The sequence below is a fragment of the Drosophila navojoa genome, chromosome X (genome assembly GCF_054131105.1).
Source record: "Drosophila navojoa isolate 15081-1374.11 chromosome X, UAZ_NAV_1.0, whole genome shotgun sequence".
NCBI classification, from domain to species: domain Eukaryota; kingdom Metazoa; phylum Arthropoda; class Insecta; order Diptera; family Drosophilidae; genus Drosophila; species Drosophila navojoa.
The window spans coordinates 9526182-9548042 of NC_142895.1; the positions used below are offsets into that span (position 1 = coordinate 9526182).

General features: G+C 35.9%; 2 protein-coding genes across 9 annotated transcripts in view; one reads left to right on the plus strand and one right to left on the minus strand.

The window, feature by feature from the left end:
• Rab3-GEF (Rab3 GDP-GTP exchange factor) overlaps positions 1-11299 on the plus strand; it is a 36355-nt gene extending 25056 nt beyond the window's left edge. For 3 of the 8 annotated variants that reach the window (XM_018109187.3, XM_018109180.3, XM_018109182.3), the window contains 4 exons: positions 1183-1191; positions 5731-5803; positions 5874-5920; positions 7351-7679. In XM_018109187.3, coding sequence (XP_017964676.1) covers positions 1183-1191; positions 5731-5803; positions 5874-5920; positions 7351-7581 — 360 coding nt within the window. In that variant the 3' untranslated portion in view covers positions 7582-7679. Of the gene's footprint in view, positions 1-1182; positions 1192-5730; positions 5804-5873; positions 5921-7350; positions 7680-8607 lie in introns of those variants that run through there. The other 5 variants (XM_018109188.3, XM_089264094.1, XM_018109181.3 and 2 more) reach the window with 2 other exon arrangements.
• A 1727-nt stretch (positions 11300-13026) lies between these two features.
• On the minus strand, positions 13027-16008 carry Cyp4s3 (Cytochrome P450 4s3). The gene is made up of 4 exons (XM_018109191.3): positions 15685-16008; positions 15145-15598; positions 13354-14069; positions 13027-13285 (listed from the first exon to the last, which is right to left on the minus strand). Exons 1-4 carry the CDS (start codon positions 15833-15835, stop codon positions 13119-13121), a joined length of 1488 nt encoding a protein of 495 aa, XP_017964680.1. The 5' UTR covers positions 15836-16008; the 3' UTR covers positions 13027-13118.
• Positions 16009-21861: the final 5853 nt, after the last annotated feature.

Sequence of the window (21861 nt, forward strand, 5' to 3'; positions counted from 1 at the left end):
ATTATATTTAGGCGTAACGCCGTCCCCAATCAAAAAAGCAAAGAAATAATCCTATGTAAAGTAAAATTAACATATATAGCATATTTACATATATATGTGTGTATGTACAAAGTTGTTTTTGTGCATATACTAAAGCTGGTCACTTTTGAGATGGTCCTTGTGTATATTTGCGGTTTATCGTTTGTCTCTAGAGCTCCTTGATTTATCTCTGATTTGCCTTAAATATCCGTTATTTTCATTTATTTATTCGGTATATTCGGTATTTGTATTTTACTCTCTCTCTCTCTTTCGCTCTCTTCCTTCACTTGTCTTCTATCTGCCTCTCTCTCTCTCTCTCTCTCTGAGTCTCTTTCATTCTCCTTCTCTTTCTGATATACAAAGTTAGCTTTTTGCAGCTCAAATTTGTAACATTTAAATTTTTTCTCAACTTATTTAATTATTTAGTTTTCGTCTTTGTATACAAGTATTTTTTGCTCTCAATTTTTTTTATATCTTTTCTTGGTCTTCTTGTTTTTCTTCTTCTTCTTCTTCTTCTTATTTTTATGTATGAATAATAAACCACAACAACAACAACAGCAACAACAACAATAACTAAGATTTAGCTGCCCTTCCCATTGTCCCAAATTACAAAAATTACAACAAAAATTAAGCAAAAAAAAAAAACAACAACAAAAAATATATATATATATAATAAAAAAAAACTACGACTCTTTACACAACAACAACAACAACCACATTTCATATCGTTTCTCCCTAGTGTGCTACAAAACAAAAACAAAAAAAATATATAAAAAATACGATAGAAATTCTATTTTCAATTTTGAAACAGAAATAAAAAAAAAATACAAAAAATATCTAAAAATTATAATCGAAACAAAAGCGTTTTGTCAACTTTCTTTTTATTTAATTTTCTTTGTTGTTTGTTTAATGTTTTTTGTCGTACGTGGAACGCTGCTCCGTTGCTCTCCCATTTGTGGATATTGATATTGATTCAATCACGTTCCCTACGAATCGAAACGTTACGAATAATTCGAATGATTGGTCTACCTCACTTACATGCCAAAAAAAATAAAATTGAAACTAAAATACTAAACAAAATACTGAAAACAAAATTTAAAAAAAAAAAAAAAAACGAACCGAATATTCACAATACGAACTGAAATATATCGTATACGATAAAAGGATTTCGAGGTATTGCAATGAACAAATTTCTTGTTATATTTGAATTTAAATTTATAAGCAACTATACTTCTTTGTTATGCCCCATGTCCGCCCTTCCCTTCCCACACTCCCACCTTGCCAAACCCACCCCTCTTAAAAGCCAAAATTTTACGTTTAAAAATTACAAAAATATTTATGATTTCCTTTCTCCATATTTCGACTCACTTTTTGCGTTTCCATTTACCGTATTCTGTTTCAAAACAAAACTAAACAAAAATGGCATTAAATTGTTAAAGAACCGAACAACAATTTGTAGTTGATATATTTTTGAATTAAATAATATATATAAAAAAAATTAAAAACAAAGAACTATGTATATTATTTATAAGATTTTGCGTTTTTAGATTATTTTGTGATCGAAACTGTTGGTTGGATGGTTGGTTTGTTTGTTACGTTTGAAACAGAGCCGTAAAACTTCTTGTTCACGTTTTCCCTGACAAAATTCTTTCTTGCTGTCTCCCTCTATCTCTCTCTCTCTCTCTCTTTCTCTCTTTATCTTTGTCTTACTCACTATGATTTTGAATTCGTTTCAATTGCTCACATTTTGCGTTACGTTTCCAAAACCCTTTTGAGGAACTAATACAAGCATTAAAGATTTATACGTACATAACATTAAGTATATCACATATATCTGAATGTTTGTATTGTTCTACAACATTTTCAGTTATCTCCGCTCTCGATCTCTATCTATCTGCCTCTCTTTCGCTCTTTGTCTATCTACCACACTCAGCAGCTACACATTGTTTATTTGTGTGCGTTTTTTTTTCTGTTTTTTTTTTTGTTGTGGGGGGTGGGGCCACTCAACCAGTTCTCAGCATGCGCTGTTCGATAATCATTTGCTATCGATAATCATAACGATAACGACAACGATAACGATTCTTTTGCTGTTTTTGCTGTTGTTCCAGTCACACAATGTACAGCACAAATGCCCGGCTGCATACATATATATTTTTGATACTATTTTGATTCAATGTCAGTCTGAGCTATGTTTACATATGTATATGTATGTATGTTCAAACAGCCTTCTAACTGGACGTAAATCCGCGCATGCTCCACCTGGTTGCCAAACCCCTGCACACACACACACACACATACACACACACACACACACATACATACAAACGCACTCACACCCACACCCTTTGTGCCCTTTGCAGAGGTAGAGCACTTGATGTAGAAAGAGGTTCCAAAGCGTTGTCGCTTCTTGTCTGTCTAGCAACTTGTTTATCAATCTATAAACAATTTAAGCTTCCATATGATCTATTTATAGCATACAGAGCATAGTATATTTTTTATAATATCTAAAATTTTACTAAAAATATGTTGTAAGAAGTTCACTTCTTCTAACTTAAAAGCTTTGACTCTAAAGAGGCGTTCATAGCTTGGAAAATAGTAGTATATTTTTTGGTATTTTATCACCATCATCAATATTATTATGTTCTAGTTGTTTGCTATGTCAAATAGTTGTTCTATCTTTCCTTAAAAAGCAATAATGGACTTTTTCTAGTTTAAAGATTTCCAATCCTATCCTCTTATCTAGATTTATTTCATTGCCAATACTAAAGTTATAGATAGTCTGCAAGGGTATTTCGGCTTCGGTTTGACGGAGATAGTGGTTTGTTCTTGATTTTATTTGACTTCTGGTTGGCACTAGTTGTTAAATGTTAACACACATACACACATCTTCATATACTCACACACGCACACACACACACACACATACACATCTGTTCACACCGAGCTATCTGTCCTACTAAACAGATCTGCTCACCAATTTATATATATATATATATCTATATATCTATATATATATACTTATACATACATATATAAATATATACATATATAGTTTGTAGCTGTAGCTGGTAGCTAAAATCGAAAATCTATAAATAAAATGTACCCCAAATTAGTTGGGAACTGCTCGATGAGCAGCTAAATTAATTACAAACTTCAATATCAATATCGTTAGCTCAGTTAATCAAATGATTTGCTCGGCTTGCCGATGAATTGCACCACTAGATACTAGTTTGACGGCATGGAGTTCCAATATTTTCCAATAAACCTATATATACATTAATCCTAGCTAGTTCGTGTTTCAGATCATGTATAAAATACAAATTCGAAAAAAAAAACAAATACCAAAATGAAAGACCCCTAAAAATTTGATCATATTTGTTTTACGTTCGTTGAAAGTGCGCTTGCTGGTTGCTCTTTGAAACTATCGAACCATACCACTAAACTGTAGCGTAAACCCCGAATTCCTTCTTAAAAAAAAAAACACACACAATTATATAAAAATACTTTTTAATGTTTATAATTTTTGCTTGTGTAGTTTTAGTTGAACGCAAACGTCTTAAACGCAAATTGTAGTTGTAGCTGATAAGTTTATAAACACTACAAAAAATACCTAAAAAATCCAAATGCAAAATGAAATACCAAAGAAATATTATATATGAAAAAATTGAAATCTGATTATTGATGAAATAAGATAAGATTCAAATTAAGGTTTGGAACCTTGAAATTCGTTTGCTATCTCAATATAATAATTATTTTAAGCTTTCGTTAGCTTCACCTCCTCGTTTCTCCCACTCTCTCTAACTAGCTAGCTAGCCCTTAATAACTCTCTCGCTCCTACCGCTATCTGTCTCTCATAATAAATATCTTCTTTTCATTCTCTCATTCTCTCTCTCTTTCTTTCTGTGACACTCTCTTGTCTTTCTTTTTTGTTTCATTCCTGCGTTCCACTTATTTTGCAAACGTTTCATTTTGTTGTTGATTTTGGTTTTCTTTCAGCCATGACAGTAGTCGAAATATCTTTAACCACCAAAGTTATTCTAGCGCCCTCCCCTATTTCCTCTCTCTCTCTATCATTCAGGAACGTCGGTTCCGTTCGACATTAGTCAAGGCATGCTGTTAGTCGAAACATATAACATATTAGAATAAACCCAAAAAAAAAAAAGAAAAGATAATCACGCAATCAATTATAATTTTATTTTAAATATATGTTATTTCTCTATCTATATATAGAGAATTGGACATCTGTATACATATGTACACCAGCAACTGTCTCGCATTCTATGAAAAGCCTAACCCGATTCCTGCTCACATTTGAGATCTTTTTGTTTCCATTCGATCCACTTATATAAACTAAATATTATTATTATTGAATTCACGCATACGTATATATACACACACACACACAAACACACACATTCTAGTTCTTTTGTATTAGTGCAATAGAAAAGAAAATTGAATTGAAAGTGAATTCTAATTGAATAGTTTGAATACTTCAACCCCCCGCCTATTAGATTATATATATATCTATATAGTTATATATTTATAGTTATATATCTATATTTATATACATATATATTCAATTTGAAACCCAATTTATGAACGACCATCTCACAAGTGCTAATTAGAACATTAAACTTAGTGAATCGATATTAATCGATCAATTTATCGACTTGCAATAACAACAAATTTATTCATATATATATATATAGACTATATACTGTGCATATATATAAAAATATGTATATGAAAATGAAAATCGTTTCACTTGTTTTTGTTGCATTCTCATTTCGATATGCGATTCCAATCGATTTGTTTTCATTGACCCAATGTTTCATTTACGTCTGTTGCGTATTAATTTATACAGTTTTGTTGCATTCGTTATTTTCTTCTTCTTCTTCTTATTTCTCTTTGTTTTCCATTCGTTTTCTTTGTTCACTCTGCCCTCTGAAAAAAATACCGTACGGCCCACATGTTTGCTCCCCGTGTATAATCGAATGTACAGTGTCACTAACCGTTAACTGCTAGCTGGCTGCTATGGCACTCGCTGTTGATTTTTGCTTTTGCTTGTTGGCTGCTTGCATGTCTGCCTGTCCCGTTGCCTGCTTTTTGGCTGTGCTGCTGCCTGCGTAGCATTTAGCTTTTGTTTGCCAGTTTGTGTTTCAATTCCGTTGCGTTGCATTGAATGTTAGTACCACCAACACACACTTGAACAACCCACACACACACACACGAATACACGCGTACACAAGACAACATGATCAAATGAAACCGAGTATAAGAACAAACGTTTTTACTTTCCTTTACCATATTTATCACTCTCTCTCTCTCTCTCACACACATTATATGCATATATATACATATGTATATAATATAAGTATATATATATATATTATATATACATATATGCATCTGTTATTTATCCTATCCGATACTTGATTATAAAATATTTTCCACAAACTCTAATTGTGTGACAAGAAATGAACTGAAAAGTAAAAAAAAAAAATACTCTTTGTTTCACTGCCGTTGTTTTTCCCCCGATCCCCCTATTTATCTTTATCTTTTTGTTTTTGTTTTTTTTTTTCGCATTTCGTTTTGTTACATTCCGTTACGTTACGTTACATTTCGTTCCACTTTGTGTTCAAAATGAATTTACTCGAAAATATATTTTCATATATTTCCCATTTTTCTTCCCAAAAACGAAATTAATTTCAGTTCTTTGTGCGTTTGGATCATATACGCAAATGCTTTACACAAAAGGGAGGCATTTTCGTACTGGAGGAGTATAGTAAGTAGTTGACAAATATTTCTCGATCTTAAATGTTTCACTAATTTCAATCGTTTCACTCGTTTCACAGATCCCAAGACACGCAATCTCATACAGCGTAAATATCAGTCGAGCATGGTAAGTGTCTATGTACATATACATATATATTGTATATAAGTATATATGCATATATGTAAATGTATATGTACATACATATATATATATAAATATATATAAGTATTCCAATTCTCGCTCTGCACTACATGCATTCAAACAGCACCATAATTTTAAAATTCCTATATATGTATACATATATATATATTTGCTATATATGTATGTATATATGTATATAAAATTTTGGAACAAAATTGAATTAATAATGCACTTTGTTTGCACTTGAATCCACATCACATCACATCGCATATGTGTGTCTGTATATATGTATGTAGGTATACATACACTGCTTCATTTTCTTCTGTATATACATATACATATGTATATATATATTTGTAGCATAACAATATATATATATATAAATCAATATATATGTATATGTATGTATACATATAAAGTATATTTGACTATGTTTGATTTGCCTTACCTTTTTTCTATTCGTTCGTTTCGTTCTTTGCTGCCACTTTCGTTTCGTTACCTTGTCAACATTTCTATGTATACGACCAACAACAACAACAACAACTACTACTACTACTACTACTACAACAATAACAACAACAAACAACATGCCTGCAACTAACACAATCACATCACACCACAAATCAATCCACCAATCATTCACTGCATCAACATGAACACACGCTGCAACAATTGTACAATCCTCGAATGAAACATGAAAATGAAACAAAAACAATATTATTTGTAAAAATAAAAAAAAAATTTCAAATAAATGCTTTAAATTGAATATATAAAATTCTATAAAATTAAATAAAAATAATAAAATAATTAAAAAAATATATGTACATAATTATAAAATTAAATTTAAAAATTATTTATTAAAAACATATGTACACCCAATTTAAATAAATTGTTTACATTATATTTATAAAATTTAAACTTAAAATATAACATAAAATTTAAAATAAATAATGTAAAAATATAAAATACAATTTGAAATAAATAATGTAAAATTAAACAACTAAAAAATATAAATAAATAATAATATTAATAAATAAAAAAATAATAATCAAAATAAAAAAATTGTTAATTAATAATAAAATTAAAAAAATATACAAAAATTTAAAATACAAAATTTTATTTCAATTTTTACCATATGATAATAAAACTTAAACTTAAAATATAAAATAAATTATTAAAAAAATAATTAATGTACAATGAAACAATTTAAAAATTAAAAATAAATAAAAATAATAATAATAAAAATAAAAAATCCGAAAAAAACTTGAAACTTAAAAATAATTATTCAATCAAATAATTTTTTAAAATATTTTCTACAAATTTAATGGTTACAAAAATAAATAAAATAATTCACTAACATGTTAAATTCAAAATAATAAATTCCAATATTAATACATCGAATCAATCAAATAAAGGCCTCTGAAATTGTGCTGAGCTTTCATCGTGTGACGTCCGTGCGCTTCGCATACATTTGTCATCTGAACGGTAAGCAGGAGCAGCGGACGCTGGTGGGTCCCGGGAGCGTTGGGGACAGCGAAGCAGCAGCAGCGTCAATGAAACATGGCCAACAAGCGACAGCATCGGGCACAGCAACGGCAACAGCTACAGCAACAATTTCACATGTTCCAATCGAAAATACGAACTAAGCTAAACAACAACAACAACAACATAAAACATAAATAGTGAAACAAATTAAAAACCAAAATATATTTTGTAAATAAAATTTATATAGCAATTGTTAAAACACATTTATTTTTTGTTTCTTATTTTCTGTTACGCTGTTCACATCGATTAGAGAGTTTTGATTACAGTTAGCTTACAGTTTGACAGGCCAAGTTCTTAGAGCTTACAGTTTGCGAGCAACTGTTAGTTATGGAGCTCAACAACTCTGTTGCATACTTTAGCTTAAATTGTATATGTTTTGGTTACTTTTATTCCCATTGGGTAAACTATGTTAAAGTTTGACAATCACTAGCTATTTACGCAGTTTGAGAGTCGCTGGGGAAAGTCAAAGTCCAAGTTAGCTTATGTAATATATTATAAAACGTTTTCATTAGAGTAGGAATAGCTTTAGACTCAAGTAACTCAAGTTTACAGTTTGACAATCACATAACCCTAGACCAGCCAACTTTACAGTTTGACAATCACTATTCAATCAAAACTAAACAATCAAAACTCTCTGATCTCTGTTGTTCTTGTGAAATGTGAACAGCGTATGTGTTAGTCGGTTCGATTCGTTCAAATTGCCTTGCCTTTGTATGTATCTGTGTGTGTCTGTGTGAGTGTCTAACAACCACAGCAACAACAATAACAACAATAATAACAACAACTACAGAATCACAACATTCACAAGTTGTACACAAATTGTTGTCAGTTCTCTCATGCTCACAATTTTTGTTGTGTTCCATTCCATTGTTCCAGTGCATGCTTTTTCTATATAAATGTATATATAACTATATATATATATATATATTCGTATGATTTTTATGGGTTCCGTTGTGCGTTCGTTGGTTTTTGTTACACGTTGTGATCAAACACCTAAATATATATACACCACTGAGCCACTGAGCCACCCAACCACCCCAACACCCAACCACTCAACCACTCGCCAAAACCAATACCAGCCAAACCAAACACAGTTAACAACAACTAACGTAACGTGTGTCATGCAGTCGGATCAGATATGCTACTCGGTGCTGTGCGTCTTCAGCTATGTGGCCGCTGGGCAGGATCAGAAGAAGAATCCGGTGGTTATCACACCGCAAATCCAGGACATACATGCACAGCAGAAGCAGAAGCATCAACAGCAGCAGCAGCAGCAACAGCAGAAGACCAATGCAACAGCAGCAGCAACAACAACAGCAGCAGCAACAACTGCAGCAACAACAGCAGCAGCAGCAACAACAGCAGCAGCAGCAGCAACAACAACAACAGCAGCAACAACAGCAGCTCCGACAACAGCAGCAGCAACCACAACAGCAACAACGAGTGCTGCAACTGCTGGCAGACAGCAGCCGGGTCATATAACCATACGGCATACGGTGCCCATGCAGAAGCCCAGCATCACCATGTCCACGGTGCAGCCGCAAGCGAAGCTGCCAGCGGCAATGGCCGCGGCCAGTCCGCAGTTGCCGCAGCTGCCGCCGCGCGTGCCCTCGCAGGCCTCCACAGAGAGCTGCTCGCCGCCAGCGAAGCTGCGCGGTCCGCCGCCGGGGCCACCACCGGCCATACCGCCGCGCACGGGCGCCATAGCGCGCAGCGGCTCGGTGCAAGCGTCGCCGAGCCGCAGCTTTGTGCGGCAGGCGTCGGCGAACTCAACGATGCCGCAGTATACGCCACAGCCGCCGCCGCCATTTGTCATACCCAAGCGCTTGGCGCGCGCCTCGACGCTGACAGCTGCCACGCAGCACCACCAGCAACAGTCGCAGCACCATCAGCAGCAGTTGCCGCTGCACCAGCAACCGTTGCCCGAGACCGGCTCGGGCTCCAGCTCGCACTCGCCTCAGGCCCATCGCAAGCACTGACGAAGGAGTTCGTTCTTTAAGTTCAGCGGTGCGGGCGGCGGAGGCGGCCCCACTGGGGAGGAGCCGCATCTGGAGCCGCACAGACGCGACGTCTGTCGCACCATTTGCATACCCTGGCTGTAAGCCAGCCAGCGAATCGGGCGTGCACAGCCAGCTTCGGCCAGTCGAAGCTTTCGTATCCTTGCAGAGTTTCATTCGATTAGTCGAGAATTTCCTTATTTCGCACACTTGATGTTCCTATAAGGCTAACAATCGTCCGATATGTAAGAATGTACACATACATATATAGATAGCATATATACCTTAGCTTAGATTCGGTTCAAGTTGGTTTTAGCTGTGTAGCTATATATATGTATATGTTAAGAACATGTTCCAATGCTATTGATAGCGCTGTATGTACTAGACAGTTCGCCTATATATGTATATACATATATACGAGAATTTCGCTTCTAGAGCACAGCTCTGTGGGTTTGGCTTGAATTGGATTTCGATTCAGAGAACTTTCCTAGTTTGATCAATGAAAGTTCATTCTGAATATATTAGATATTCCTAAGATATTCCATATATAAATATGTGTAAGCGATATAGTTGTAGATTTCTGTTATACTTCATATAGCTGTCGATAGATGAGTATTTTGATATTGTTCAGTTAGCTGAACAAACAAATTTGAATTTATACGAATATTAGATGCGTATTCCCATATATATCAGTTTAGGATATATGTATATGATATCGCGTTTTTAATCTTTTATTTTTTCCGGAGGTTTTTAATATTTTCAGAATATCTTAAGAGGTATTCCAGATTCTCCAATATCTCCTACTGAATTCCATTTCGGCTTGAAGTATATCTATATGGTATAGGTTTTAACTTATTTGTTAAATATAGATGTAACTGACATCCATCTATTTTAGACGAGCTGCAGTTCGAACTCTCCATACTCTCCACCCGCAGAATTAACTCTAAACTGTAGCACTTAGTCATGATTCCAGAAATTTCTGAAATTCCTGATGCTCGCTCTACAAAATATAGATATAAACGATCCGAACCGATTCGATTTCATGCGATTCAGTGTCTAAGCCCTCGCTTGTTCCTACGGCAGCTGTCGATCCGTTAGCTATGAGTTATCTATAAAATATAACAAATTTATACATATACATATATGCGATTTATTGAGAATATTGTTAACTATATAAATACTTGTTAAAGAAAAGAAAACTATTCTAACTAACCTGCTGCAAGGGTATTGTTGTTAGCTAAATTTAAGCGAAAGACAGAACCCCCTATTCATGCTCTACGTATAGATATATAGATGTACAACTATATATATCTACGATATTTGATGTTAATCAATACTAGCCTAGGCTTATCATATCATATACAACTCGCAACACACTCTTTAGCTGGGCGATGTATGTATATAAGTAAATGGATATATAGATAAATCGAATATGGGCACAAAAAATATAACAACACAAAAGGTAATTGAAGGCAATCTAGATAGGGAAATGTAACATACCAAAAGAAAGAAAAAAAAAAACACAGATAATAATAAAGATATATACCTTATACATACATAACTAATCCAAAGGGAAATGCAAGGGCAGCAGCAGCTGGCTGAAAAGGACTAGCAAAGGAAAAATATATATATATAGATATGCCTATATATACATACAGTATAGCTTAAGGAATTGTCAGGGAACACACTATATGGTAGCATCAAGCCAGCTAAGTTAACAGAGCTTTTACAGAGTTGGACAGCAATATATATGTGTATGTGTGTATGTAACAGAGATTTAACAGAGTTCAGCATAAGTATATCTACAAATATCTACATATATTGATCTATATAATCCATAACCATGACAAACTATCTATATATATGTACATACACATATAACCCTAAATATATATATAAATATAAATATATTTTTTGTTGTTGGCTTTAGATGTTAACTGAGTCACAATATTATCCAAAACATATATACATATATATACACATATATATATATATATGTTTATAACTTATACGATTATGTCTTATCTTACATTGAATAAAACATATATAAAATTGTATTTTCCATAGTTCAAATAAAGAAAATACCACAAAAAATAAAAAACACAAAAAAAAAATTAAATAAATAAAATTAAAAAAAAAATCAATAATAGCAAATAGTTGTTATTTAGTCTGGTATCTCCATTAAACTTTGAAACAATAATAATACTACATATATATTCGATTTCCAGCATATATTATAGTTTCAGCTTTATTTGCATATTTTGATGATATTGATAAGCCGTCGCGACGCGCCCTCGTTCGTCTGTTTCACTTGCCTTCCCGGAATCAAAGTCTAAAGTGTTGACTTCTCGTCGTCTCATTGAATAATTTTGTTAAAAAATGATTTAATTAATTGTTTATACGAAATAAAAACAACGAGAACACAAACAAAAAAATGAAACAAAAACAACATTCATAGCCTTTGAGGTGGGTGTTTTTATTGGCTTGTGTTAGCCTTTGCCATAGTCTATACTAAATACTAAATGCTATTGTCCAGCCGAGCCTCTTATCACAGCTAGTATGAGGCCAATTATTATTGTGAATTGTGATGAGCTACATTTCGATTATAATGTAGCAGACAGATAAATGGGCGAACGACTTTGGTCATGCAACTCTGCGAGATAAGTAGATCTTTACTCATTGAACTCAGCTTCCAGTTGAGCTAGAGCTATCAAATTTGGGTTAGCTGAAAAGACCGAAGTGGTCGATATACAATATATCTAGGTGTATTTACATAAGCTTCTTATAATGTACATTATATTTCCATATTACACAACTATATGTTGAGTTAGAGTTATGAAATTTTGTAAATATTTATTATTAAATATTTATATATCGCATGTATCTATATACGCTCTTTAACACTCCTCAAATATTTCCACTTTACCCAACGAACTCAGCTTCTAGTTAGAGCTATGAAATTTTTAATTTGTTGAAAAGACCGTAACTGTCAATATATATATATACATATATATATTTCTTTATTTATTAAAATTTACATAAGCTTCTTATAATAGCCCATATATTTGCTTATCACCTAACAAACTCAGCTTCTAATTGAGTTAGAGCTATGCAAATTTACATTTGTAATACTCCACACATATTTCCAGCTTATTCATACATATATATTTATATATAGGTATATCTACTAATTACGACTCTTCAAAAATTTCCACTTTATCTACTCCACTCAGCTTCTAGTTGAGCTAGAGTTACACGAATTTCTATCGTGGTGACTTAGCAATAACCAGTTTTACGAACTCTTAACGAAACATCTTATCTTGACAACTAACCCAACCAACTCAGCTTTTCGTTGAGCTATAGCTACAGAAAGCGTTGTAAAAGGCAGTTTGCCTCTATTCGCTTAAATAATCAACTGATTCGACCTCCATCTCTAGCTTCTCTCTAGCCGAAAAGAGTTAGGCTAACTTAGATAAACATAAAGCATTGTCGCAAAGAGTTTGAGTAGTCTCAGCTCTATTAGAGCTTTCGAAGAGAAACATCGTAAGGTTATTTGGTCTAAATAGTTTATTATTTTACAACTTAAGAATATTAGAAAAAAAAAAGGAAAATCAAAACAGCTGTAGATTCATAGACAGGGACTAGTTCGATTGTGGGCGTGGCTGTATGCGAACCTGAATGCCATTGCCGCTCTTCATGACCAGCTCGGCGAGTGGCATCGGCTGATGGTCGGCAACGGGCAGGAATTTGTAGTGTCTCAGGAGCATGGCGAGCGTGCACTTCAGTTCGAGCATGGCAAACTTTTGACCTGCAAGCAAAGTGAACAAAATATAGAGTCGGAATGGCTGGAGAGCTGGGCTTGAGCTCGTCACTGACCTATGCAATTGCGCGGACCCGCACTGAAGCCAGCAAAGGCGAACGGATGCAGTTTGTTCTCGTTGAGATAGAATCGATCCGGATCGAAGCGTTCCGGATCGGGAAAGCTGTCCGGATCGCGATGCAGCATATAGACGAGGCAACTGACTGACGCACCCTTTGGCACCGTCACCTGGCCCACCTGCAGATCCTCGAGCACGCCGCGCGAGAAGAATGGCACGGATGGGTAGAGGCGCAGCGTCTCCTTGATGACAGCCTCCAAATACGGCATCGACTCCTTTTCACGGCCCTCCAGCTCCACAGCCTCCTCGTAGACACGCTGCTGCACATCGGCGTGCTTCGATAGCAGACTGATGGCGAAGGCAAGCGCCGAGCTGGTCGTGTCGTGGCCCTCGAACATGAACGTGTCCACCTCCTCGCGTATGTCCACGTCGCTCAGCTCCGAGCCGTTGCCCTCCATCTGTGCCAGCAGCAGCATGTCCAGGAATGCCAATCGCCGCCTGCCACCCACATCGTTGTCCTCCTGCTTCTGTGCCGTCCCCTGCTCCACTTTGGCCAGCTGCAGCTGCTTGCGGCGCTGCTGGATCACGCGATTCGTCTCGCCATGCAGCACGCGCAACGCCGCATTGCGCTCCTGCCCCGCCGCAGATAGATTGAACAGAATGTTGAAGCGCTGCCAGAACGAGAAGCTCTGATGGTGCAGAATCCGGCAGATGCTAAGGGAGTACATCAAATTCAATTAACCAGATGATGAGATGAGATCTATTCACTCAGTAAAAGTATCGCGACTATATTCTATAATAGTAACTCATACTAAGGTATTCAGGGTACACTGAAATTCATCCATTGTTATCGATAAAAAGGAACTATGTCCTATAAGTAGAGGTAGGCTCCATAGCTTTGTTACCAATCAATGCCGTCATAAAGATGTTTAAATATAATAAACAAATTCCAGCTTATCAATGGCATATTCACAAACATGTTGAGCTCTGTCTGGGTGAATTGCCAATTAGTCTATCAACAATAATAGACTTTGTAATCAGTTTGAACACCCACCCCGTATTAGTTGTACTTTGTCCATTGATAATAAAAATAATTTTGAAAAAAAATTTCCAATATATATATATATAATTTCTTTTCCATATGCTCCAATGGAATACCGAATATAGATACCCAATATCGAATACTAAATATTTTTATATGCGATAAGCAGCTGAAGAAGTGATTAAAAGCTTGATAATTCGAGCTCGAAAATTGAGGCATCACATTGATGATTTATTTTGTTTTTCATTATGCCGAGCCTCCAAGAGGCGTAATCTATAGAAGACGACGCTCTACAGCAGCTTGTTGTTTCTGGCCGTAGATTATCATGATTGAGCCACACCCTCTGGAGGCGTAGCTACATATTAATAAAAAATATTGTTATCTGAGTGCTCTAGACACATGTATATATTATATTCCTCATTTCAATTTTTAAGCACGCCCCCATTGAGGGTGTACAACAGCTGTCAAATAGTTGGTATTTTGTGCAAACGGACGGAGTGGAGGAAGACAGATGGACGGGTAACAAGAAAGCCTTTATATAACCTGTTCATATTCTGAAAAGAAAGTTTTATGCCCTGTTCATATCATGATCATATTTTATGTTTGATCTTTGATCTCTGAGATTTGATCTTTGATCTTTGATCTTTGTCTAATTTTCGGTTTTCTAACGTCTAATTTTTTAATCTCTGATCTCCAAAGTTTCTAAAATCTATAAGGATGTGTACTTCAAATTCTTCTCGTACTTACGTCTGTACTGCTTTCACATATTCGGAATCGCTTTGCATTTGGGCGTTCTTCTTGATGCCCATCGCCGTCTCGCAGATGGCGTCCAGGGCGAAGAGCGTGATGTAGGGATAGATGTTGAAGGGCTCGCCATTGGCATGGGCGCGCAGGCGATTGACCAGAATGCGGCAGTTCTCCTCCATGGGCTCCTTGAACTCGCTGAGGATGCGGAAATGGAAGCCCGGAGTCAGCAGCTTGCGTCGGCGATGCCAGGACTCGCCGCTGTTCGTCAGCAGGCCCTTGCCCAGCCAGGGCTCCAGCAACTGATAGTTGCGCGACTTGCTCAGCAGCGTATTGTTGCTCAGCAGCGTTTTGATGTCTTCGGGCGTTGAGAAGAACACCACCAGATCTTTGCCCAGCCAGATGCGAAAAACGGGTCCATGCTTCAGTCGCAGCTCCTTCAGCCAATTGAGGATCTCTGTATGAAAGCGATAGAAGAAGAAAAAGAAGAAGAAGAATGTAATTCGAGTTTGCTAACCGATTGCAAATCTCTATCGCTCTTACGGCCTTTCTTAACATTGGCTATCAGCTCGCCCACCGTGGGCCCAGGCAATGTACGCGAGAAGCGTTGCAGCTTCAAGAAATTGAATATCCGTGGCAAAAAGCGCATGAAAAGCGCCCACACAGCAAAAGCAAACAACACCCAGGTATTCATAATGGGGGGAACAAAAATATACGTGTGTAAAAAAAAATAAAAGCAATCTGTTTTTTTTTTTTTGATTTTCTGCTTGTTCAGCAACGCGATATTTGCAACCGTTCACTTCTCGCTAACTTGCTAAACTGAAATCACTTTAGAACTCGAAGCCAGCTCGAAGAATCGTGAACTGCGCACTATCACTGACTGAATACACTGACACGAACCGATCTAGCGATCGTGATCATCTGAGAAAGCTTCCGATAACCATTTGCTCTAGAGAAGAGAACAAGTTGAAGCTGTATGTGTGAGATACAATATTGCGGTATGTGGTACAAGAGTCGTGATAATAAAGATAAAAGATGCAAGCGTATGGGTGAGATATATTTTGATTTTGTGCTCTGTAAACCATAATGGATGTAATAAAATAATAAAGATAAAATAAAAAGATTCAACTGTGCGTTATAATATGAGGTGAGCTATGTAGAGCAGACTTGACAAATGTATCTGTGAGATTAAATATAACAGGTTGGATTGGTATATGCTAAAGAAGATGCAAATGTATCTTAAAGAATGCCAATTTATCTGTAAGATTCAGTATATGAGAGATATAGATTTAAGAGATACTAATGAGAAAAGATACAGATTATAAAACAAAAAGTATACCACAACAAAAAAGCTCAGACAAATAATATAATATACAGAATATTGGACTCACTGAAATACCATTATACATATATTGATTATATTTTATATTTATTTATTTTGTATATATATGGTATAGGGTATATATAATAATACAAGAGGTAAAATATGCAAATTGATAATGTACTATAGAGTGTGAACCGAAAGATAAGTATAATATGAAGATACGTCCTCATAATATGCTATATTAAGATACTCTATGATATATGTACACGGTGCTTAAAAAAACTAAATTTGAATGTTATCTTTAAGATATTAAATATATACATATATATATTTATATATATGAAATATACTAGCCATATTTATAAAGAAAGTAATATTAAAGGATGATCTAGAGATGATCTACAATATGTACTCTGTACTCTATAAGCTGAACCCTATTAGCCGTAGAGTCTACAAAAATGGACATCTATATTGAATCGCAATGCTGATCAATCGCAAGCAGTGAGTGACGATCTCTGGTAGGCATAGAGTATTCGAGCAAGTCGATTGCTATGCACATGATGACCATAAAAATGAAAAGCCGTATGAAAACAAACTGAATAAATAAAAGCGGCGCGACTGACCCACATGAAAATTGCAAACATGTCTGGGCAGAAGGCCAATGTGAATAGTAGTTACTCGGCTGTAAGCTCTAAGAATAGCTAGAAATGAGTTACTCGATGAGCCAGAGCAAGAGAATGAGTGGAAAAGTGAGAAATAAGAGAAAAAGATAGCATGGGGAGAGAGAGAGAGAGAGAGACCAAGCTTCTGTTTCATTATAGCAGTCAAACTAGATTGAATAGACGATGCTCAAACCTGCTTTCCTCGTTTGTAAGAGCAAGCTCACTTGAAATAGACTGGGTTTACTCACAAGCGTAATCTCGTTGTTTTTCCACACACCCACTAGCATTCATAATAAGCACGGGTTCCAAAGTTCTTTTTGCTCAACACTTTATTACGTCGCAACAAACATCATGATATCTATGTGCGTTGTCTTCCTTGGATTAGGGCGTGACTGGAGATATTCAACTAGCCCACTCTATTCAAGTCAAGTCAGTCAAAGAGGGTAGTCTATCCATCAGTTAATATATCAATCAAGCACGTAGAGAGCAATCAAGTCAGTCGAGCAGCTACCGACTCAATTGGTTAGGTAGTCCATCAATCTGTCAGTCAATCAGTCATTTATTGAGTTAGTCCGTGAGTCAGTCAATGTTAAGATTCAGTCAATCAGTCAGTGAGTCATTCATCAGTCAGTCAATCAATGCCTCTGCTAATAATTCACTCAATCAATCAAAATAATTTATGAACCAATATACTTCAACTGCTTTTCGCTGTGATATACTCGTACAGGGTATCTATATGGTGCATATACATACATGTTCCTTATCATTATCATCACCTGTCGCCTCTAATGATGGCAATTTAAAAACGTTTACAATAGTCAAGTTTACATGGTTAAGAACTAGAGCGACGATAAGAATTGATATACATTTGGACTTTCGTTTGACCCATAAAGATGATTTTACTTTGTATATTAGTATATCTATTCTACAACTTGGCATACTTTTAGGCTACCTAGTTATATCCATAGTCAAGAATTGGTAGCAGTCTGTTTAGGAAGAATTTAAATCAAAATATATGGCGAGAAAGAATTTTGAATAATTTTTTTTTTTATATTTCTGTGGAATTTGAATTGGATCAGTTCAGTGGTTCGTGCCCAAATTTTTAGAATTTTGAAGACTGTACCAGAGACTAATTTTACTTTATTGATATATTAAAGATCATTTTTAATTTGACATGTTCGAAATTTAAACAATTTTCAGTTTGAATAAATTCGTCACAAGAATACTCTGGATTTCCATTAGGCATACGATTTCTGGGGATCAACTTTATCTGAAAATTTGTTGTCGATCAAACTGAAAACAAAATAAATGAATAAAAAAAGAAAAATTTAAGGAAAATAAAACTATAAATAGACATTCTTACTCATTTTATTGACTGTACCTAGATCGTATTAATTTTCAAAAATTATTCAAGTATTCTAGTAGCTACTATCAAACGCTTAGTCTGTTATAATATTTCTTAAATGGTTTTGTCGATTCCAAAATTAGCTTCAATCAAGGTTCGTTCATTGAACATTTTACAAAAATATTGTTTGTTTTGGGAAATGTTTTAGCTACGCAGAAAGTGCGCAGTTTGCAAACTTTGGCCCAGCCAAAACGGGATCAAGGTCGTCGTTCGATTTGGCACTGTCCACGGCGATGGACAACACGTGTGCCAGTTGTCAGCTGTCAGCTGTCCATAAACAAGTTGGGGGTCGGGCTGGCTCGTCGCTGGATCCAACAATTGCCCAATGTCCAATGCTCGAGCTCGAGTGTGGATTACGCACTTGAACGTGTCTGCACGAACGTGTTGCCCGTTCGAGGTAGAGCCTAATAGAGTGGCCAATAAGTGTAATAAGTCCAACGCGTTGTATTCACTTGACATGCGCTTAGTAATCGTGTTTAGTTAACTAGACCAAATATTGTAAAACGGCTAAATATGAGCCGGTTCGCTACTGTAAGTTACCCTGTAAATAACAAAAGATTTTATAGATCTACAGTAGAGTTTGGTTGCAGCGACGCTCGTTATATTAGTCATATAGAGTTTACTCAGATAAGTTTGTCTAAGGATCAGAACTTTCATCGCAATAACCGTACGAATACTTTAAGCGGATTCATTATAGCCGGATTCTACTGTACTTTTATTTTGGAATATATTCTTTGTTTTACACACACTTATATACTAAGGTTCCTTGGCATTGTTAAATGGTATGATATGGTACATTTGGCACTCATATTACTTATAAACTGATAAATTAAATTGGCATACCGTATACCATATATATGTATATACAGTCGAGTCTCTATAATTTGTACCCCGATAAATCGAAAATTGCGTCAAATCGAACAAATTCTATCCACTTAAACAAAAAAACGTTTTCGATAATTATCGATAATCTCAATTTCTGTGTATATCCAATTATAAGGTCTCGACTGTTATAGAATTACATGAATCATGCTATGCTAAATGTCAATTAATTAAGGTACGTAGTACACGTTATGGTATATGGTATATTTTGATAGTTCACATATGTATGCCTCACAAATATATAGCACATTTGTTGGTAGCGATAGTTGGTAGTGCTACGTGGTACGGTACATTAATGGTGCTCATGATCTACATGTTTAGTGTGGGGCATACTATATTTCAAAGCTACATATCAAATGCGTACTGCACGTACTGCCCAATCCTAAGATCAACAAATCAGAGAGAAAAACCCATAGAGCTTCCACTATATAGTTGACATCTTAAGATCAGATGCTTGAGGTATTTGTTGAGTAGCTGAATAAAATATACGTTATGGTCACCGTTTAATGGTCAAGTCGACCCATCGACCCATTAAGCGCTCCCCTTTGTACACCCAATACCTTGGACTTCGCTTAGTTCAGCACTAGTGCTATATATACATATTAAATTTGTATATTTATATTATTGTATATTTGTATTTAAGTTGAAATGAAGTTTTTATTTTTTGTTATTAACCGCATGCTAAGTAGGTTAGATCTGAGAAATGTCACATTTCAGTGCTGAGACAGCAGTTAACCCCTCCCCTCACAGCGCTGCAACAAAAAATTGTTAAAATTCAGTTTCAATGTGAATGCATCCAAACTACATCAACATCAATAGCAGCAGCAACAACAACAACAACAACAACAACAACAGCAACAAAGCGTCGCATCGGACTTTGACCTTGGCATACCAAAAACACTGAACAAACAGCTCACGCTCCACAAATGCAGCTGCTGCCCAGTTGGGGGCGGCATCAGGGGAGGCGGTACAGCAGTTAAGCAGGCTGGGGGCTGGCTGCTGCAGTGGAAGGGGGGTGTGGCGGGTGAGGGCATTTATCAATATGTTGACGATTTGCATGCGTGCAGCAACAATAGCCAATCTATGACCCGTCGAAATGAGCGAATAGCTAGTTGACCCAATCTACATGTCTCGACTACTTGTCGAGTAGACGAGAGTCGTGGTTGCCCTGTAATTGAAGCAAGAGAGTCTATGGGTGCTGTGCTAAAGAGTGAAGCTGTTTGTAGAGGCAGTTCAGTACAGCTCTTTCTCTCTCTCTCACTCTCACTCTCTCTCTCTCTCTCTCTGTCCCTCTATCTCTCTCTCTGTCCCTCTATCTCTCCATCACACTTTCCTTATGTTTATCTGAATTAGAGATTTCACATTAGTTTACTTTTTCGTTCAGGTCCGTCTCTCACTCTCTCTCTCTCTCTCTCTCTCTCTCTCTCTCTCTGTCTTCCTCTATCTCTCTCTCTCCCTCTCTCACACTCTCTCTCTCCCTCACTCTCTCTCTCTCTATCACATTATCACAGTATCACATTAGTTAACTTTTTTCTTCAGGTGCGTCTCTCTCTCTCTCTCCCTCTCTCTCTCTCCCTCTCTCTCTCTCTCTCTCCCTCTCTCTCTCTCACTCTATATCTATCTCTGTCTCTCCCTCACACTTTCTTATGTTTATCTGAATTAAAGATTTCTCATTGGTTTACTTTTTCGTAGCTCTTCAATTACAGGGTATCTTCGCATCACACCCTAGCTTAGCTCTCCGGCTGTAGCATCTGTGGGCAAACCTGTTTGCATTTGACTTGATGCATTTACAACTATTTCTGCATTCGTTGGCTTATCACACTTTTGACTGTGCCTGGCACAAAGCACATCCAGCGACAATGGCTACCTGACAATATCATATATAACAGATAAAGTACTATTTGATTGGCTATTTATGGGAATCTAGCCTTGGCTTTCGTCTATAAGTATACATATGTATATGCATAAATATGCATACATATTTAACAGTTTTCCCTCAATTATTATTTATCTGGGAAATCTGTGTAATGGATATGGAAACATTGTTATTCCAATTGGCTTCACTATGCATGCACTACTGTATCAGCTGTGTGAAAAAGGCCTTGTCAAAATGTTAAATCAATGATATTATATGCGAAATATTTCGCGACTCTAAAGTAAGTACAGTGAAACGTTCAAAAACAACTGCTGAAAGAGAGAGAAGAGAGACAGAAATTTCCTTGATTCCCTTAAAATGGAATCTAAATATTTACCTATATGATCTCTAGGTGCTCGCTCAATCAGTCAATCATTAGCTCCCATTGTTGATTGAAGTCATTTATATCTAAACCTTCGCCATTCCCACCATTAGCCTTTTCCATTAGCTTCTTTATTTGATATTTAAACCTTTCAATTCCTCAATCAAATTTGTTCTTCGCACCCAATTTTTGATGCTCGCTCGCACACAA

Coding starts and splice junctions, on each gene's coding strand:
- Cyp4s3 (XM_018109191.3), bottom strand. CDS start 15,835: ATGAATACCTGGGTGTTGTTTGCTTTTGCTGTGTGGGCGCTTTTCATG. Junction 14,070..15,144: donor TATGTGAAAGCAGTACAGAC/GTAAGTACGAGA, acceptor GTACTCCCTTAG/CATCTGCCGGATTCTGCACC. Junction 13,286..13,353: donor GGGTCCGCGCAATTGCATAG/GTCAGTGACGAG, acceptor CTTTGCTTGCAG/GTCAAAAGTTTGCCATGCTC.